This window comes from Sander lucioperca, chromosome 1 (assembly GCF_008315115.2).
Source record: "Sander lucioperca isolate FBNREF2018 chromosome 1, SLUC_FBN_1.2, whole genome shotgun sequence".
Classification (NCBI taxonomy): Eukaryota; Metazoa; Chordata; class Actinopteri; order Perciformes; family Percidae; genus Sander; species Sander lucioperca.
This window is the reverse complement of record NC_050173.1, coordinates 13389896-13409428: the sequence shown is the minus strand read 5'-3', so window position 1 is coordinate 13409428 and position 19533 is coordinate 13389896. Positions and strand designations below refer to the sequence as shown.

At 39.8% G+C, this 19533-nt stretch overlaps 1 protein-coding gene across 2 annotated transcripts in view; it reads right to left on the bottom strand.

The window, feature by feature from the left end:
• LOC116048894 (poly [ADP-ribose] polymerase tankyrase-1-like) overlaps positions 1 to 19533 on the bottom strand; it is an 83058-nt gene that overhangs the window by 22898 nt on the left and 40627 nt on the right. For both annotated transcript variants that reach the window (XM_031298186.2, XM_031298188.2), the window contains 8 exons: positions 8503 to 8597; positions 7792 to 7858; positions 7287 to 7473; positions 5016 to 5137; positions 4830 to 4921; positions 4484 to 4562; positions 3060 to 3231; positions 1436 to 1515 (listed from right to left, as the gene is read on the bottom strand). In XM_031298186.2, the coding sequence (XP_031154046.2) occupies positions 1436 to 1515; positions 3060 to 3231; positions 4484 to 4562; positions 4830 to 4921; positions 5016 to 5137; positions 7287 to 7473; positions 7792 to 7858; positions 8503 to 8597 (894 nt within the window). The remainder of the gene's footprint in view (positions 1 to 1435; positions 1516 to 3059; positions 3232 to 4483; positions 4563 to 4829; positions 4922 to 5015; positions 5138 to 7286; positions 7474 to 7791; positions 7859 to 8502; positions 8598 to 19533) is intronic.

The following is a 19533-nucleotide window of genomic DNA, read 5'->3' as shown; positions in this document are numbered from 1 at the left end:
TTAGCTGCTAAATGTTGCACTATGTACTTTTAATAATATTTCCAAACACAGTAAATGTAGCTGCTACGAAAGTAGTAGAACATGTTGCTGTTCATTGACCTTTTAGTCCTCTAGTGTTCCAATCTTTCTAACAGTCACAGTCTGAACCTTCTCAACACTGGAAAAGATGACAGGAATCAGCCCAGCAAAGTTATTTCTCTTCTGTCAATCAGTAGCTGTGTCTCTGTGTCTGTGTGTCTCTGTGTGTGTGTGTGTGTGTGTGTGTGTGTGTGCATCAGGTAAAAAGAAAATGACAGAAAGCCAGACCAGACCTCATTGCCTGCTCTGCTACAATTCCCTTCCTACCTGCCGAAGCATCACACTTCAGACGCTGACAGACTCTCTTCATCTGGATAACCCCATTACTGCCTGCCTCGGCGAGTAAAGACGCAATGATTTTCACTCTACACCAAATACTTTTGTCAAATGCTTTGCCGGATCTTACCGGGTCCTGACATTTGGTGGGTGGTTTTATCCGAGGCATATTATAGAGCACCATGCGCGCCTACATTTTTAACACGAGTGGGCCCCGGTACAAAACAAAGTGCTAACAGTGGCTATGATTATACAGAGTGCTGCAGTCGGAAATGTTATGAGATTGGAAATATGGTCTTTAAACAGAAGAAATGTTGCAATGCAAATTTTACTGGAATCAAGGTGGACAGAAAATACAAAGATGTGAACAGAAGGCATTAGATTCATGACCAACAATATCCACCTGACATTTAACAAAAAATCCCTAGGACCAGGACTCCATAAGAGCAACAAGAGCAGTCACAAAGGTCAGGGCAGTTTGTTCCATTTTCATTTAAAAATGAAGACAGGATTATCTGTGCCACACTTTCAATGAGTCCCTGTTAAATGTACATTATAAAAGTTTTGAGCCCATCTATAGTTCTTCATATCATGTTGTGTATCGCTGCGTCACATGAATTAAAATCCTTTATTAGATTTAACAATTACGTTTTTACATATTTAAGGACAATATACTCTATCACATTTTCTTCACTGGGTGTCTGTATAACCTGTGGAATGTCAGCTCAGGCATTTTTAGGGCTTATACATTTATTTATAATTGTTCAATCATGCAGCCAGTCAAGTTTCACACATCTTTCTGGACAGGATTCCACATTATTTCCAAACCTTAATGAGGCAATTAAAATGGATTTCTGCTCCCTCAGAGTAAAATTATTTCCCAGGGTTGGTGTCATTACACATGCCAAGGCTACCGAGGTCATGTTCTATTTCCCATTTCCATTTTTCAAATTAAGGCATATTAATTGTTTGAAGGGAAATAAATTATTCTCTCATTTAACCCTTTAATACCCAGAAAAAAACAAGTAGGGGATAACGTCAACTATCAGTAACAAAATGTGACAAATCCTAATCAAACTACCTTGACAGTGTCCAGGTCTCCGGCTTTAGCAGCTTCCAGAAGTCTGTAGTCCACATCTGAGTTTCTCACCGGGACGTTCTCTACACAGCAAAACATTGGACAATCACAGAATAAAAATGCTTTGCACAAACGTGAAAGTAAATGTTTCCTCTGCAAATGATGACGAGAGAAGATGACATTAGACAAAAGTCCCTGGCCACATTGAAACCCAGGATGTCACTGCTGCATGTTAGTTTATGGACAACTTCAAGAGCGGGCATGTTGCATTCAAAAATGGAAAAATGTCTACAGTCAACAGTGTTGATTTGCACCTTGCCAATAACTGACAGGAGAGAATGATTCACCCTGTACAGCAGAATGTGCAACTGATGTCAGTGACTGCCGTGACTTGGGAAGTGAATTTTCCTATTGATGATTACAATGCTGTGGTTAGACAAAGTTTTGCCAATATATCAGGGCAGGCACATATGCTGGAGGTTTCTCTACAGCTGCTCTACTTAAAGGAATATTTTGACATTTTGGGAATTATGCTTATTCGCATGAGAGTGGTGTCGATCTATTCGAGAAGACTGACACCACTCTCATGTCTGTGTGGTAAATATGACGCTACAGCTGGCAGCTGATTATTTTAGCTTAGAATGAAAGGAGGGAGTAAACAGCTAGTCTGGCTATTTCCTGGCTGGGCGCAGTAACGTCTTGAAGTCTCTGGGTTTGTTTACAGGGAAGCTCCACAGTGCTAGACTGGGTAAACCCAGCCCGATCTGCCGGCGATTTGATTTCGCCCTGCAGCACAGGCTGGAAACCTGTACATTTTTCGTTCCTGCTTCTGTTACAAATCTGCGGGGACCAATCACAAACTGGCTTATCCACCTGCTGCAATATTGGCGGGTTTAACACAATGACGATAGAGAAGCGACGGCAAGAAGCTTTTTGTTTACATTCAACATGGTGGCCACCGAAGCGCAGCAACCCGTTGATGCCGCTGCTGTCGCTGCTGTTTTAAAAGATTTCAAAGGCAAGTTTTCTCTGATAACGGAACAGAAACTTGCCCTGGAACAATTCCTACAAAAGAAGGATGTGTTTGCCTTACTACCGACCGGCTTTGTTAAAGCCTAATTTACCAGCTAGCCCCTCTGGTGGCCAAAAGAATGGAGCTCAGCTCAAACCCCGTTGTTGCAGTCGTGTCACCGTTGGTCGTGCTCATGGAGGACCAGTACGTCACCTGGATCGTTGGTCTGATTGGTGGAAGGACCATCCAATTGCGTACAGAGTCATTTGAACGATGCCCGTTGATCACGCCTCTTGTGCAGTAGAAAATACAGAGCAGACTCCCCAGACTAATGTTCAATCTTAAAAGATTGAGCTTGGTCTGGTGATAGCCAGACTACCACAGTGCACCTTTAATCTGGAAATACATGCAGTAATGTAATGTGGAGTTTCCTCTAACACAGAACAGGTGAGTTGACTCACTCTGCCTTTACCCAATCTGCAACTTTAGTCTGAAAGTATCAATACTGACCTTTCAAAACAATTCCAGTTAATCCCACTGTTGCTAGTTGCTGCATAGCAACCAAAACAAGGAGCGCACACACACACGCACACGCACACACACATAGTGGCATACCGTTGAGTATTTGCTGAACAGCTTCATTTCCCATTTGAGCAGCAGTGAATCCCTGCAGTGACACCAGCGAGGCGTCTGCCCCATATCCTAGCAACAGCCTGCAGGTCTGAAGGTGGCCTGCCATTGCTGCACGGTGCAAAGCCGTCTGACCCAGCGTGTCCAGGGCATTCACCTGCAAACACAAGCACCTTTGTATCACGGTTGTTGAGAGGAACATTTTTTCCTAAATTGCTGTGTCTTCAATTCTTTTAAAACGCCTTTGGATAAATCTGTTCTCTCTCCACTAACGGTAATGGTTTTGTTTTTTGTATGTGATTTACTAACATACATTCAGATGAATCCACTTCCCCTTAAATAGCCTCATTTACAGTGTGTCTGGTGAGAATAGTCTATATCCTTGACGTTCCACTTCAGGGATTGCTCCGGTGCCGCAGGAAATTCTGCCAGATGCATGGATTTTCGCCGATGTCAGTTTCTTTGTGTACAAATTTTAAACTCTGGTGGATTTATGAGGACTATGGTTGACTGCTCCTCAGATCTCTGCATGGTAAATTGAGACAGCTAGCTGTCAAATCTGAGTCTTCTCTCTCACGACTATTTTGCAGCAGCTCCTTGCGGAGCCGCCCATGACAATTGTGATTGGTTTAAAGAAATGCCAATAAACTAGAGCACGTTTTTCTCCCAACCCGGAATGCTATGTGCACTAGTAAGACTGAAAAAAGAAAATTAGTACTCACTCCTCACTGAATTTCCCCCTGTATGACTGTTGGATATTAGATCAAAATGGCAGCTCTGAAAGTAATCCCTCACGCTTTAATTCTGAGGGTCTGACACACAAAAAAAACCTGATGTTTAACGCTAATGATTCAGATTGTGCAAACATTTATTGCAATTATTTCTATTTTATATTTTATACTTGTAATTAATTTCACTATGTAGAGATCTGCTTTCACGTTAACACTAAAAGGGACTTTTTCTGTTGATTAGTGTCAGAAAAGCCACATTAAATCTACTTTAATTCAATGCTGTAAAACCACAGTGTGAATAACGTTAATAGGAACTGTACATGGGGATAAGAAAGAGACAACCCCATCTGGATGTACAAACAAAAAGAAAAAAACATTATACATACATAAATAGCTGGATAAAGGTGAAAATAAAGATATGAAAGAAATGACAGATGATATAAGTGAATACGGAAAATACTGTGGTGGTAATGGCGCAGTGGATATTACACATGCCTTTGGTGTGGGAGACCTGGGTTCGATTCCCACTGCTATACATCAACCAATGTATCCCTGAGCAAGACACTTAACCCCTAGTTGCTCCAGAGGGGTGCGACCTCTGACATATATAGCAATTGTAAATGTCTTTGGATAAAAGCATCTGCTAAATGACATGTAATGTAATGTAATGTGGTTTACCTTAGCACCATGTTTCTGTAGCACCTCCATGATGTCATTATGAGCACGTTCTGCTGCTACATGGAGAGCAGTCATGAAACTACAGAGAGAGGAGAAAAAAGGAGGAGGTTAGGTGAGTGTTCAACATTGGTTTATTCTGTTTTACGAGCAGTACACCTTTACAAAAACATGCTCATCTAGTGTCCTACTTTGTACAAAATACCAACTATTAGCAGCTTCAGTTCAAAAGTACCAATATCAGCCTGCAATAATTTCTATGTTTAATCATTTTGTTGACAGCGTGCAGTTAGCATCCAAATATAACAGTGTCACTTTTTGTTTATGAGCAGATGACGACAGCACTTACTCTTTATTCTTCTCGTTTACGTTGGCGCCTTTCCTCAACAGCAGCTCCGTCACCTGTTTCCTCTTGGGGTGCGGCGATGCTACCGCACAATGCTAACACACAAACAAAACATCATCTTATCACCTCTGCGCCAGTGTAGGAATATGTGTTTTTGCAGTAACGCAATTGTGTGTGTATTCATCTTACCAGCGCAGTCTCGTGGGTGTGAGGGTGTTTGAAGTTGATGATCTCCAGCGCCAGGGTCTTCTTAGCCTTGGCCATGTCAGCTTCGCGAGCAGCTTGAAGCAGCGAGTGGCCCTTAAACTCATCTACAGTAAACACACACAATGTTAACATGTCAGGAACAGAGAAAGCAGCCATGGTTTCAGGTGAAGTTTGAGTTTATCTTGACAGGTTTCCTACGAACCCAAATCATCTAAACCCACAGAGGAGCAACTGGTGCTTCAACCAAATGACAAACTTAAACAAATCTGGACTTACGAGGTTCTCACCCAACCACAACAATATATTCTTTCACTTGCAATGCCTCACAGCAATTCTTCAGAAAGTTTACTTCAAAGTTTTAACTAGAGAACTAATGACTTATGATGCCATTCTGTGTACCGGAGTTGGAGCGGAAACAAGTGATTATACCCCGAGGACTAAAAATTACAGACAAACTATTTTGCTTCAGAAGCATTTCAGACAACATAAAAAGGAGCCTGTTCAAGTCTATCCACCGATCAAGAGACGGAATTCATGCATTTATAATCAAAGGTTTCAACAAATAATTTGAGCGCCACACAGAAGTCACATCTTCAAGGGAACATGGTCAAGAGAGATGAGACAAAACAAACACCATAAAAAACAGCTGATGAATGGGGGGGGACAGAAGCTGCCTCTGCAGTTTATTCTTTTAAGAGAAAATTGAAGTCTTTTTTTTATCTTGCTTGTCTACCACAGTGCCTCACAAACCTTTTGGGTTTCATGTGCAGCTCCTTTCAAAAGCCAACTTCAAATGCCTTAAAACATTCTTAAGATAGGAAAACCATTACAGTAAATGTTTAATCTGATTTATTAGTTGCCTTTGTTGTTGCATTAAATGACAAGATTTGACAAACAGCTGCTGAACAGCAACCAATCAAATGTATATGATGTCAATGGTTTTATTTTCTTGATTTCTGCATTTCATCAGCTGCCTATAAATTCTATGATGTCATACACAATTACAATGACATACAAAACAAGATTGTTGATATTTTTACTCAACTGCCAAACAAATACAACCCCCCTTCATGTGGAAGAAATACTACATAGAATAGTCTGATTTTAAAAACAAAAACCTACAGTTTTTCAGTTTGTATTCCTGTGACTGAAGTCTGGTTATTGCAGCAAATGTCCCACTGAGATGTGTTTCAAAGACACAACCTCGTCAAAATACAACAACTAATAGGAGCAATTGTACTGCAGTTATACATAAAGTGATGATGGCTTATGATTCTTGTAGCGTTTGATGTTTGTTTGATCTGCCTCATTACAAAGATAAAGCAACAAGTGCAGCAGCGAGAGAGCTGACTCACTAATTTACTGTCAAAGAGTTGCAAAGATCTTTCTGGCATCGACAAACACTTATCTTGTCTGCTTTGACTCTGTAGATGTAAAAAATATATTTCATTAATTATAGCGCTCTTTCTGTTTAATTAACATGCATCATACATCTGCAAAGTGCTCAATTCGGAGAACACATGTACGGGAATGTACTGTTTTTATGGCTGCACAAATACATGTCAGATGTTCCAAACACAATCAGTATTTTGAAAAGCAACAGTGGAGAAGAGTATAAATATATTGTGAGAGGTTATCTGTTTAACATCTCGAGCAAAAATAAATCAACTTGAAATCAAAATGGAACCTAATGCATAGTTGTTCAAGGATATTTGTATTCACAACGTATACACAGACAAGAGAACATCTTTTAGAGTTTGTCAGCCCTATGAGTGTTGCTTTAGCCAAGTTTAACCTGAAGGAGTTTGACAGCTTCTGTACACCTTGCTGCCAAAGAGGAAATTAGTCCATAACAAGTAGAAACGAGTAGAAATGACAGACTTGTTTGCTTTCTTCTTCTATGGTGTTTCATTCAGTACACATGAAAAAACAGCTGAATATATTATCACCAGTCAAGACTTCATTTTGTTCTACTAAGCTTTCCAAGCATGTGGAACTGTTATTGTCAGATGTTATTATCTGTCTCTCTTCAAACCCATAATTCCTTGTTTTCAGCTCCAGAAAACAACAGTTCTCTTATCAAAGGATTGAGATTCACATTTCCAAATGTCTGAATGCTCAATACATTCAAATAAACTGCTCCAAACATGGCTGGTGTAAATACACCCATCCTAAAACAACCCATTCATTAATTCAGCACTGTGACACATTTAGCTGCAGCTGCAGTTTATGTAAATGAAGCACCACACTCACATGTAAGTCTCTCCTTTAGCTCAGGAGTGGGCGCCATGTCCACGGAGCTCTTGCTGTGGCAGTTGAGCAGGGTCGGGTCAGCCCCGTGGCTCAGCAGCAGAGAGCAGACCTCTACTCTGTTTTTAGACGCCGCTTCATGGAGTGGGGTGAACTGCCACAGATCCATGGCGTTCACACACGCTCCATGCTGGAAAACAAAAAGCATGGTGGATGAATAAATGGGTGGAAGATAGAGAGATGGAAAAAAAGTGGCTGGGAGGAAACCGAGCAAAGTTTGCATTGTTGAGAACGATTTTCTTTGAATTTATTTATTTATAGTTCCGAGGGGAACTTACAAACGCTGTTGAAGGCTGGAACGTATCTGTCTTGTTTTTAATGAAACAACAAAACAGTGGAACTTAATTCTCTGGCGATTCAATTTCCCTTTTTGTTATTAGCAAAAATATTATGATATTAATTAAGTGTAAGTGCACTGCCTAAGCTGAGCTAGCATGTGTGAGTGTACCTTTAGCAGCAGCTCAGTAACTTCATAGTGTCCATAAGAGCAGGCATTATGTAGAGGCACCAGACCACTGGAAGCGCAAAACACATAACAGCATCTTAGTAACATTGAATACATTTTTAACTATTTAAACACAGAACTAAACATCCTACTTTTTTACCTCTATACCATTATATCTTTCTGCAGTTTAATAATGAATTTTGTAACAAAACTAAGTCTATAGCCATGCTAGTAGCTACATGAGGCTGTACTTAGGCACAGAGGCGCTTTGAGCTAAATGCTAACGTCAGTGTGCTAACATGCTCACAATGACAATGCTAACATGTCGATGTTTAGCAGATATATTGTTTAACATGTTCACCAGCTTAGCTTAGCGTGTTAGCATGCTAACATTTACTAATTAGCACTAATCCTTTCCATCCTGAGAGCCGTGTTGCTAGCATCTCAATAATTTCACCAAATGTATTATTTACGATGAAATTCTAGTTTCATTTCACCTTATGTTCTCACACTGTCTGCCTAAATTATCTGAGCTAAATTTTAAATTTTAAATAACATCAATTGAGGGGAACAGCTAGAATCAGTCTAGCAACTACATCTGTCACCTCTTGAAACTCCCAAACCAAAAATCAAAATTAAGCATGTCTCAGTATGTGCATGAGCTAGTTTTACCTCAAATCTATTCTGTTTATTTTTGTATTTACTTGTACATACCCCTTGTCCTTGGCGTGAACATCTGCTCCATGCTGTAGTAACAGCTGAACTATCCTCACCCTGTTGTATCCTGCTGCCAGGTGGAGTGGAGTGGACTGGAGACACAGGAAGGGCCACAGAAAGAGTCAAAGAGGGACAATAAGAGCAACATAAGAGAGAAAAAGAGGAAGGGTAAGTAGGGGAGACACAGTGGGAGGGGAAAAAAGAGACAAAAATATAAAGTAAATATAAGCCCACATGTTCGTTCTACAGCCTATCATTATGACTTCATGACATCAGTGCTGTATACAAAGAGTGCAATAAGGAGGTACACATTCTGGCTCTCACTGAGCAGCCAGTTGTACAATATTCCTTAAGGTAAGAGAGAAATGGGCTGTTCCAACAGTCTACAGTTATAAAGCCCTAATATATTTCCTCTATAAAACTGATGAAAAGCTGCAGTTCTGAATGGTTTAAGATGGGACTGAGATGAGATGGCTTCAGCTCTCCATGCAGTGCTTCCTCGTTATGCTCTCAGGAAAGGCCATTCTTTAAAGCTGGAGTGAGACCCACACTGGTGGAGAAATGTTACGGCGGTGAGAATGTTCCCATTATTCGTTCCCATTATTCAGTCAAATTGAACTTGTTACAGGAAAAAGTAATGGAAATCCTGCCTCTAAGTCATGATATAAAAGTCATTTTACAACACCGGATGTATTAGAGATCACATTGTGAATAAGGCTGGGATTAAAGCTACTACATGCAGCAGGCAGATCTATTGCAAGAGTTCTTCTATAGCATACACTGAGCTAACTAGAAATGCCCCTTTCACACATGCCATTTGGCCTGCAATCTTCCAGAAACTCTCATGCTAAGAGTCAGTCCAATTCCAGAAAAGCTGACCCACCAATTATTAGTCTTCAAAACCTACTAATATTCCTGTGAATCAAAGCCTTAACAATGATACTATGAAAAAAACGGTTCACAATTTCCGCGTGAAAGGGTCAGTTCACCCAAATTACAAAGAAAGTATTCCCTGAAGGCTTTAATCTTCATTATAAACACAACAATGTATGCATGTGGAAACTACATTTACATTCCACCTGGTTTCATAACATAATAACAACAACAGGTCCTACATGGTGATGGCATGGAAAAGTGGTAGATGTTTTATCATCAATCAACTTTTTTAGCAGCAGGCTGATGTCGGGCGGAAATAAAGGGAAGGTGCTCAGAGAGAAAGACCAGGAGTTGTGACTCCTGTCAGCAGAATACAGATGTTGGTGGTATGATGGCTGCACAGGGCAAGCTTTACCCAAATCGTATGACAAAACATCAGCATGATCTTCATACAACAAACCAAGTCAAACCCCAAAACAGTGCATCAATCTGAGCTGAGCAGGCCAGCTGTATTCAAACAATTTAACAGCATTTTTTGGGATGTCAATTGCTATCAATTTAATCAAAAACCCAAGCTGAAATATCAATAGCATTCAGAATGCTACAGTACAGACTACAACCTCACACACCGCTATATTTTAGAGAAGACTAGTATTGGTGTTCTAGGTATCTTTCTTTCCATAACAATGTCATTCAGAGGTCACTTATAGAGAAATATTTCTCTTTTATAAGTCAGACTACAACATTATTTCATAAACCATGATGCAAAACCTTGGCAACACCAAAAATATAAAAATTGTTTACAAAGCATTGGTGTTCAAAGTGGAGCATCTCTAACTTTCATACTTTTATCCAAACAAAATGAAGAAAATGATTACGTTCTCACTGCTGGCTGCCTTTTTGGTAAATTATGCAGAATGTTTTCGAAGGGTGACACAGACAGGATACTGGAACTCTTATCAAAGAAGTAATAGGTTTAACTTTGGTCAGAAAAATGGTATTAGTTGTTGCAACTAAGGTTTTTTTGTCAGATGAAAGTGAAAATTAGCTCCTGGTGCCATTTCGCTTTGAGCCCATGTCCTGCTTAGAGTTGACCAGATGTCAGAGGAGATCTTAAAAAAATAGATTATCTCTGGTGATCTCGGAGTTCAGCAGAGGAGCAGCAGTGAGGCAGAGAGGCAGAGCTGGGTGGACAGATGGTACACTTGTATTTACAGGATGTGACAGCAGCATTTGGAAGGACCAGGACAGTTATACAGACTACACAGTTAGTCATCATCTTCATTTCAAATGCAGTGTCGTTCTCTGCGTGCGTGTGTGTGTGTGTGTGTGTGTGTGTGTGTGTGTGTGTGTGTGTGTGTGTGTGTGTGTGTGTGTGTGTGTGTGTGTGTGTACTTATTTCAAATTGTAGATATAAATAAACAGTGATCAGGTCCTCAGTACATTTACATACATTAAACCCTGCTACACACACACACACACACACACACACACGTACTGTTGCATCACCATGATGTTGTTGCCAGGGTCAGACTGGGTTTAAGCTCCACCCCCTCAATCTGTCAACCATGTGAGAGCAGCATGTGTATGTGTATGTGTGTGTGTGTGTGTGTGTGTGTGTGTGTGTGTGTGTGTGTGTGTGTGTGTGTGTGTGTGAGAGAGAGAGAGGGGAGGGAGAGAGAGAGGGAGTCTTGTATTATATTCTCCACACAGAAGTCTATCTGAATTAAAGTCATAAAAAAGCAGCTCCAGCCACATGCCAATAGTGCTAATAATCAAAAGCATCACCCATTTATCATCTATCTTTCCTCCACTGCAGCCTGTTCTTTTTCTAGTGCACTGAATTTATGAAGCAAAGATGTATTTCTTTCTGTATTTTCTTTACCATTAGAAAGGTCACATAGTGGCCCTTCAGATGGCGGAGAAGGAAAAAATGAAAGTTTTTTTTTTTTTAATGAATGCTCTTCAAAGACAGTGCAGCAGCAGTACAGTGAGCAAAAATAAATAAGGGTCTTTAAATGTTCTGGTGTTTACACGGCATAATATTTCAAGTGTAGAGAAGATCAAATTAGGGTTGTTTATGACTGTTCATAGTGTATAAGAAATGAAGTATGTATTCAAGATCCAGAGATGTGAGAATGAGAGCATTTTAGTCTAAAAAAATAGGTTGAACCCTGGGCTTACGGCATAGTTACTATGCATGTCATATAGCCTACTGGTATTTTCAGGATCAGTTGGGTTACTCAGAAATACCATCATTTGGCATGTAAGTGATACTGCATGTTGAAGTACACTTTCAGTGAAAAAAAGGGTTTTATGAAATGTCAAAGTGTTTGTGTTTTTAGCCATGCTCTATGGATGACAATGTTTTTTCTGTCGGTCAGTCGGACTGAACACCTGCAAAAGTGTGAGTGTAGTAAGTTAGATGCTGTTTGTTTTTGGTGCCTGTGTCCTTCAACTCTTGGTGTTTTTATCCATAAAGTAAGATAAATAAGATACTTGATGAAATTTGTTGCCCCAAAGTGAAAAACCTAGTAGACGATATTTCAAAGAGAGGCAATCGGCACTTACAGCGGCAGACTGCAAATGAACAATAGCAATAAACAAAACATTCTGTGGTGTTTTAATCACCTAAAAGCCTTTCTGAGAAGGTAGAGAGGAGTCAGTAGTGGAGGAGGGGAAGGAGAAAATATGGGAGGAAATAAAGGAAGCAAGGAGTGCATGTTGAAGCCAAGATGGAAAATACTAATCTTTCTTTCTGACTTACCATAGTAGCATGTATCTTCTTTTTATGTATCCCTTACCTCTCCACAGAAACACTATTAATCTGAATGGTAGCTGCAAATTCTCGTCACATTACAAAATGTATTTGATTTAGCTTATTTTGTCATTTGACAGCAAACACAATCGTCTCAAAAACAGCATGAAAAATAAGCCGGACTATCACAAATATCAATCACACATTTAGATTTAACAAAACATTTAAAAAACATATGGGATGTGTAATCTGCTGCTTCCTTCTTTGTGATGTGTCCCATTGTTCTTTAACCTCTCTTCCAGCCTCCTCTCTCTCCCTCTCAGTCTTACCATTTTCTTTATGAGCCTGTCAAGCTGTTCCCATGACAACGGTGACTGCTAGCTGTCAGCAGTTGCCATAGCAACGAGACATGATCTATCTGGGAGGGTGAACGGCCACACTTGGACCATTTTGTGTCGTTTGCATGAGTGTGTGCCTGTTTGATTACAACACACACAAACACATACAGCAAACTGTCGCTTTTTTAACACTTTTTTAAAACAAGAAAATATTCTGTCAGTAGTGTGAGATAATTAAACTTAAATCCCAGATCAGTTTCATCTGGGTCCCTTTAAATTAAACATTTTCACTAAATTACTTACAATTACATTTTTGTCAGAGTTAAAAAGGAAGAAACCATGGAGGAAAGAGGGTGAAATATATAGCTGTCTGTACCTCAACTGAAACTGAATCTATATATATATATATATATATATATATATATATATATACACATACATACATACATACATATATATACACACTGTGTTCCAAATTATTATGAAAATGATATTTTACACTGATTTTCCTAAATAGTCGATGCAAATGGCAGTCAGTATAATTTTCAAGTCACCAATCGTTATATATTGGGTATAAGTCGAATTTCATTGAACAAACTCAAAATGCACTGATCCCAGAGCTGCTGTTTTGATGCGAACTGCCTCCCACTCTCATAGATCTTTTGCTTGAGGATGCTCCAATGGTTCTCAATAGGGTTGAGGTCAGGGGAGGATGGGGGCCACACCATGAGTTTCTCTCATTTTATGCCCATAGCAGCCAATGACACAGAGATATTCTTTTCAACATGAGATGGTACATTGTCATGCATGAAGATGATTTTGCTATGGAAGGCACGGTTCTTCTTTTTGTACCATGGAAGAAAGTGGTCAGTCAGGAACTCTACATACTTTGCCGAGGTCATTTTCACACCTTCAGGGACCCTAAAAGGGGCCTACCAGCTCTCTCCCCATGATTCCGGCCCAAAACATGACTCCGCCACCTCCTTGCTGACGTCGCAGCCTTATTGGGACATGTTGGCCATCCACCAACCATCCACTACTCCATCCATCTGGACCATCCAGGGTTGCACGGCACTCATCAGTAAACAAGACTGTTTGAAAATTAGTCTTCATGTATTTCTGGGCCCACTGCAACCATCCTCCCCTGACCTCAACCCTATTGAGAACCTCTTCATAAACTCACAAGTTCAATGGATGCAAGAACTGTGAAAAAAGATACTCTTTTCATTGGGTGGTTTGTTCAATGAAATTCGACTTATACCCTAACGGTTGGTGACTTGGAAATTATACTGACTGTCATTTGCATCGACTATTTAGGTAAATCAGTGTAAAATATCATTTACATAATAATTTGGAACACAGTGTATGCACTGTCTATATATATATATATATATATATATATATATATGCACTGTCAGTGTGAAAACTACAGGTGCAGCGATGTGATCTGCAGCATCGGTTTAAGCATCAATCAGCAAATGAGCCTGTTTCACACAAGACATCCTTTTCACAAAATGATGATGCTGTCTTGGCTTCATGCTACAGACTAATATGTATTAAAACATCTTTCTAATGTGTCAAAACCATTGGGCTGTTGCTAAGGGCTGCATTTGATCCATCCATCCAAATGGTGTCCTCGGATTTGGAACCTGGATAAATCTATACAGTCATTCTGTACCAAATGTTCAGATACGTATAACTCCAAAGACTAATTCTGACGTTTCTCCAGGTGTTTTAAAACATTTCTCCCAAGCTATCTCTAAAAAAGCTTTTCTCATTATGCAATGATTTAGAAGATAAGGTTATAAAAGAGGTTAAAACGGGGCTAAATGTAAAATAATTGTGAGCTGTTGTCAGTTAACACATTTCCACAGTTCATCAAAAAAACATGTTTAAATGTAGGAGTAAAACTATACTTTTTATGTTAGAATAAATATTGGAACAACTTGACTCTTTGAGCTGCCTCAGTACTCAGGTCAGGTCTGCACTTCAGCAGGTGGACGAGCTAACAAGATGAGTAGTGTCAGATGACTGGATCAATAAACATTAGCAAATCTGTGTGCTATTCCTGCTTTGCGTGCGTGCGCGCGCACAAACAGACACACAGACACACCTACACACACGGCGCTGACAGTTCAGCCCAGTCAACAGCTTGAAAGATAAATAATCCACAGCTAGTCTTCTCATCTTATGCTCTCCATGCACACTCACACAGCCAGACACACAGAAACACATACACTGATATCTTACCCCATCACCAGTCTATCTGCGCAGCCTCTCAGCTATAAACACTGACTTTTCCGAGGAGCTGTGGGCTCCACGGCAAAGTTTAAAGCTCAGCAGTTCCGAAATTAACCTCAGGAAAAAAACTCCTTGAAAGACGCAGAAAGAGTCTTTTCTTTCTTTCAATCTCAGACGGACACGCTGGTTCTACATTTTTTTCAGGTATCTTTCTCCATTCAGCTAAACCCTCATATCTCAAAAGCATTACTTCATTCTTATAGGTGGAATGAAAAGTTCCATATTATTATATTTAGGGACCACACTGGTAGTTGGTGTATATTTTAGCTAATTAGCTACTGTTTATGACACATACAGTACATGTTTATATGTGGTGTACAAACTACCAAAATCCTATATTTATTTATATTCATCCATCTATAAATCGAGGAATCTCTGTGCCTGTGTCCCCAATAGAGGATGGATACCCGAACCGAGCCCGACGGGCCAGGCCGGGTTCGGACAGATATTTAGAAATGATGTTCAGGTTCGGGTCGGGCTCGGTCACATCAGCGCGATAAGGCATTGAACATTTTAAATTTAAAAAAGCTTATTATGTAGGTGCGCGCCTCTTGCCCCGTGTGCGCTGATGCGCTCATCTATTGACATTTCCGAATGCCTTCCTACAGCTGCTTAATAAAAGCGGGCTTTACACACAAACAAACGTACATGTGTCATTAGTATGAGAAAAAAACGAGATTTTAACTGTCGGGATCGGACATAAATCTCTTAATGCCTGTCGGGCTCGGGTCGGGTTCAGTTACTGCTCAGTCGGACGCGGGCCGGGCTCGGACAGAAATATGCGGCCCGATCCGCACTCTAGTCCCCACACATCCGAAGTACAGCAGCGGGAGTGGGGACTCTGGTATTGTGTCTTCCCGTAGACCGGCTCTGACTGTCTGTTTGCTGCCAACAAAAAGCCTACAGGAACACTGCATTTCTTTTGACACTAATAACATTACCGTCAGCAAAATACTCCGCAAACCAAATCCATACTTCAACATTAAACGTCAAGCCACTAAGCCTGTTTGGAAATGAACGCCTCTGCTTAAGTGTTAAACTTGTTAACGATATATGACGAGACAGCTCCGCCGTCATTAAACGCTGACTATCAACATGTATCGTTGACGAAAAAGACAACACTAGAAGTAGAGTGAAATCTGAATCTGCAACGTTCAATGTCAGGTACATGTAGTAGTAGAACGTTTTCCTCTGAAGTAGAAATACACAGTAAGTCAGTAGGCTATACAGTGAGGTTGCATATTAAGTGCTTTGGGGTCCTTCTGTAAGTAATTTTAGGGTACAATGGTTCTGGAGAAATCAAGCAGCAATACCACAGGCCAAGCAATCGGCCCATTACAAACATTTTGAAAGGGCACTGTACTAGTTTAGTTAAAATGGAAATTTTCAGCAACAAAACATACACATTAATGTAGAGTTAATGCTCCTGGCCCGAATCGGCCAATATTAATAACAACTAAACTTCTTTAGTTCTTTAAATTACAGTAGGTGTTTTTAAAATAATTTAAATTCATTGTTTGCACTTAATATAACAATTTTCAGTTTGAGAAACAAAACTTTTGACAGCCGATTCTTCCTAATAAACTATTTGTACCAACGAGCTGCAGCTGCATACATCTCCCTCAGACAAACAACATGCCATGGGCTTGCATGAAAGCAAGAGGTTAAATTTGCCACTGACAAAAGTTTATTAAAACTTTCCGTCACCCTATTTGTCATCTGCCACCTGAACAGTTAACAAATGCCTCTGGGCATTTCTTTGCTGTGTTTCATGGGAGCAGGAGTATAATATCTCTCTCAGACCGGGCATCAGGTTACATTTATGCACACACTGACACTGCTGTGAACAATCATTCATCATTCCTACAACCTTGTGTTGTGTTCGCCTGGATTTGTAAACATGAGCGAGCTTCCGTCAAGACAAGAGCCACGACGGCCTACACTCTGATCTGAGAGTGTTTCCAGGCATGTTGGCACTTTTTTTTTAATACAGAGATGTGAGCAACAAAATCAAAAACACTTCATTCGATTGTAGAGTAAAAGCTCAGGAAACAGCCGACCTTACATATGTCAGCATAGAGTGCTTGCAACTTTTTCTTATGACAGTGCGTCATGTGAACTGAAATATAACATAGTCTTCAAATGGCATAACATATTGTATATGCTCTATTCCTGAAAATTCCTTTTTTTATTCCTTTTGGAGATGCATGTTTTTCACCCGATATAAATGCATCAACACTGTCAGTCGGCATGGTGCTCTCAGCAGGATAAGCTCCTACAGTATAATCAACATTTAAATAAGGCTTCAATGAAAGTATTTTCTCTTCTCTTTCCTCTCTCTGGATCTGAATCTTGGTCTTGCTCTTGAGTTGTCTGAGTCTTTGATGTTCGTGCCAGCTAGGACGCAAGTGGGTGCGATGATTCTCACTGGTAAGATATAGATCCAACATTCACAATATTCACAAACAAAGGCAAACACACACCCACACCAGACGGAACTCAACAGAGTCCAGAACATGAAATATATTCCATGAAAAATTTAAAACAGAATTTCTAGCACATCCACTGACAGAGTCAGTAGTTGAAAGTGCTGGAAGAAAATGTCAGTGAAGCATATAGGAAGGGGAAGTGTGTGTGTGTGTGTGTGTGTGTGTGTGTGATGGGTAGTCAGAAAGCACAGACTTTTTTTCCTGAGGCAGCCATATCTGCAGGAGTGTGCGTGTGTGTGTGTGTGTGTGTGTGTGTGTGTGTGTGTGTGTGTGTGTGTGTGTGTGTGTGTGTGTGTCTGTGTGTGTGTGAGGTTTCAATTGAGGCAGCTTGATAACACTCTCCACTCAGCTGTGTTAATAATATCCCACTCTGATGGGCCCTCAATCATCATCTGAGTGTGTGCAGGCAGACACGCACACACACACACACACACGCACACACACACACACACACACACACACACACACACGCACACACACACACACACACACACACACACACACACACACACACACGGCTGTTATTCTGCTGTTGCCTATACTATAGAGCAGTGCAATAAGAACAAAAAGCTTTTACTAGAATTAGAGTTGTGGAGGGAGAAACTGTTTTCCAGACCACAACTAGATACAGTACACAAAAGTCACACTTTTACAATGTACTGTGAAAAAGTGACAACCTAACATTACACCCATATGTAATTGTTGTTCAGAAACATGGGCATTATGTTACCTTAACAGCCTCCACTTTACTGAATTTTTTAAAATAATTTTCTGCTTTCACATTGAAAGTTCCTTTAACTGGAACTAAAGAGCCTAGCCCAAACCAAAATTGCTCCAGACTAAAACAACAGTATGTGGTCAGGGTGTCCCAATACTAGTACTACAACTAATACTGTCCATATTGCATCTCATCTTGCATTTTGTTTGCTCACCCTCTCTTCCCATGTGTGCCTGCTGTGTGCACAATCAGGGCATTTGCAATCAACATTTCCGCATTTATTTTTAAATATTTAAGTTATATAATAGTTACCATATTTAAATCTTATTGTCTGTTACTTATACTCATTGTCATCAAAGGCCCATGTCTTTCTCACAAGAAATGGTCTAGATTGCCTCTTATTTTGTGTTAAATTGTTTTCTATTGCCATTCACCATGCACACTCATTCTACTATAACATATACCAAATTACATCATACTTTAACCAGGTACCTAAACTAATCATATAGTAAAACATGATTTGTATTTGAACCTCACCTTAAAAAAATAACAAGTGGGACTCTCAGTTTCACCTAATATCTAAAATATAATGCAGAATTCACTCAATTTCTGTTAGCAGTGGGAATGCAAATCCCTATCTCCCCATTAAATTACCCTAACGCTATCAATGAGAATAAACTGCACTGGCATGAAAATATATTCCATCTACTGTGCATGACTGCTTTCAGTCTGAGCAATTTAAGAGTGTTACACATACAGATTGTGCAGAAGAGGTCATTTCAGAATAGAGCCCGACCGATATATTGGCGGGCCGATATTTTTTTGGCCGATATTAAGCATTTTCCAAACTAGGGCTGTGTATTGGCAAGAATCTGGCGATACGATACGTATCACAATACATGGGTCGTGATTCAATATATTGCAATATATTTCGATACTGTGCATAAGGCGATATATTGGGATTTTTTTTAAGTATAATTTTAGAAAAACTAATATTTAAAAAAAGACATGATGTGCATAAAAGTCAAAGAAGTTTACAAACAATTCAGTACACAGAAAATCAAACTGCCAGTTTGGGATTGTGGTTCACAGGTTCTTAGTGAGCTAATTTTTATATGCTAAAGTAGGCCAAAGTTCAGCCATAGCTACATTGTTAGCTTCTAGCAAAAAGTCAGGCACTGCTAGGCACTGTTAGGCAAGGACACTAGTGGTGCGTCTCAGCATAGCCATCTAGCAGTAGGGGGTTTAAACACAACATAAACGTGAACCACTGTCTTACATGAATATTTTTGCATGTAAACAAAAAAAAAAAATAAAATAAAAATCAATATTGTGTTTTTGAAAATCTATACAGTATTGCTAAATAAATTATCGCAATACTCAAGTGTATCGATTTTTTCTCACACCCCTAATCGGTATCGGCATTTATAATGAACGATAAATGAATATTTAAAAAATAAAATAAAAACGGACGAAACACCCTTCAACCATGTTCTGAGTGTTGGCGTTGCACAGTTTGTTCACCAGAGGGCGCTCTACAACATCACT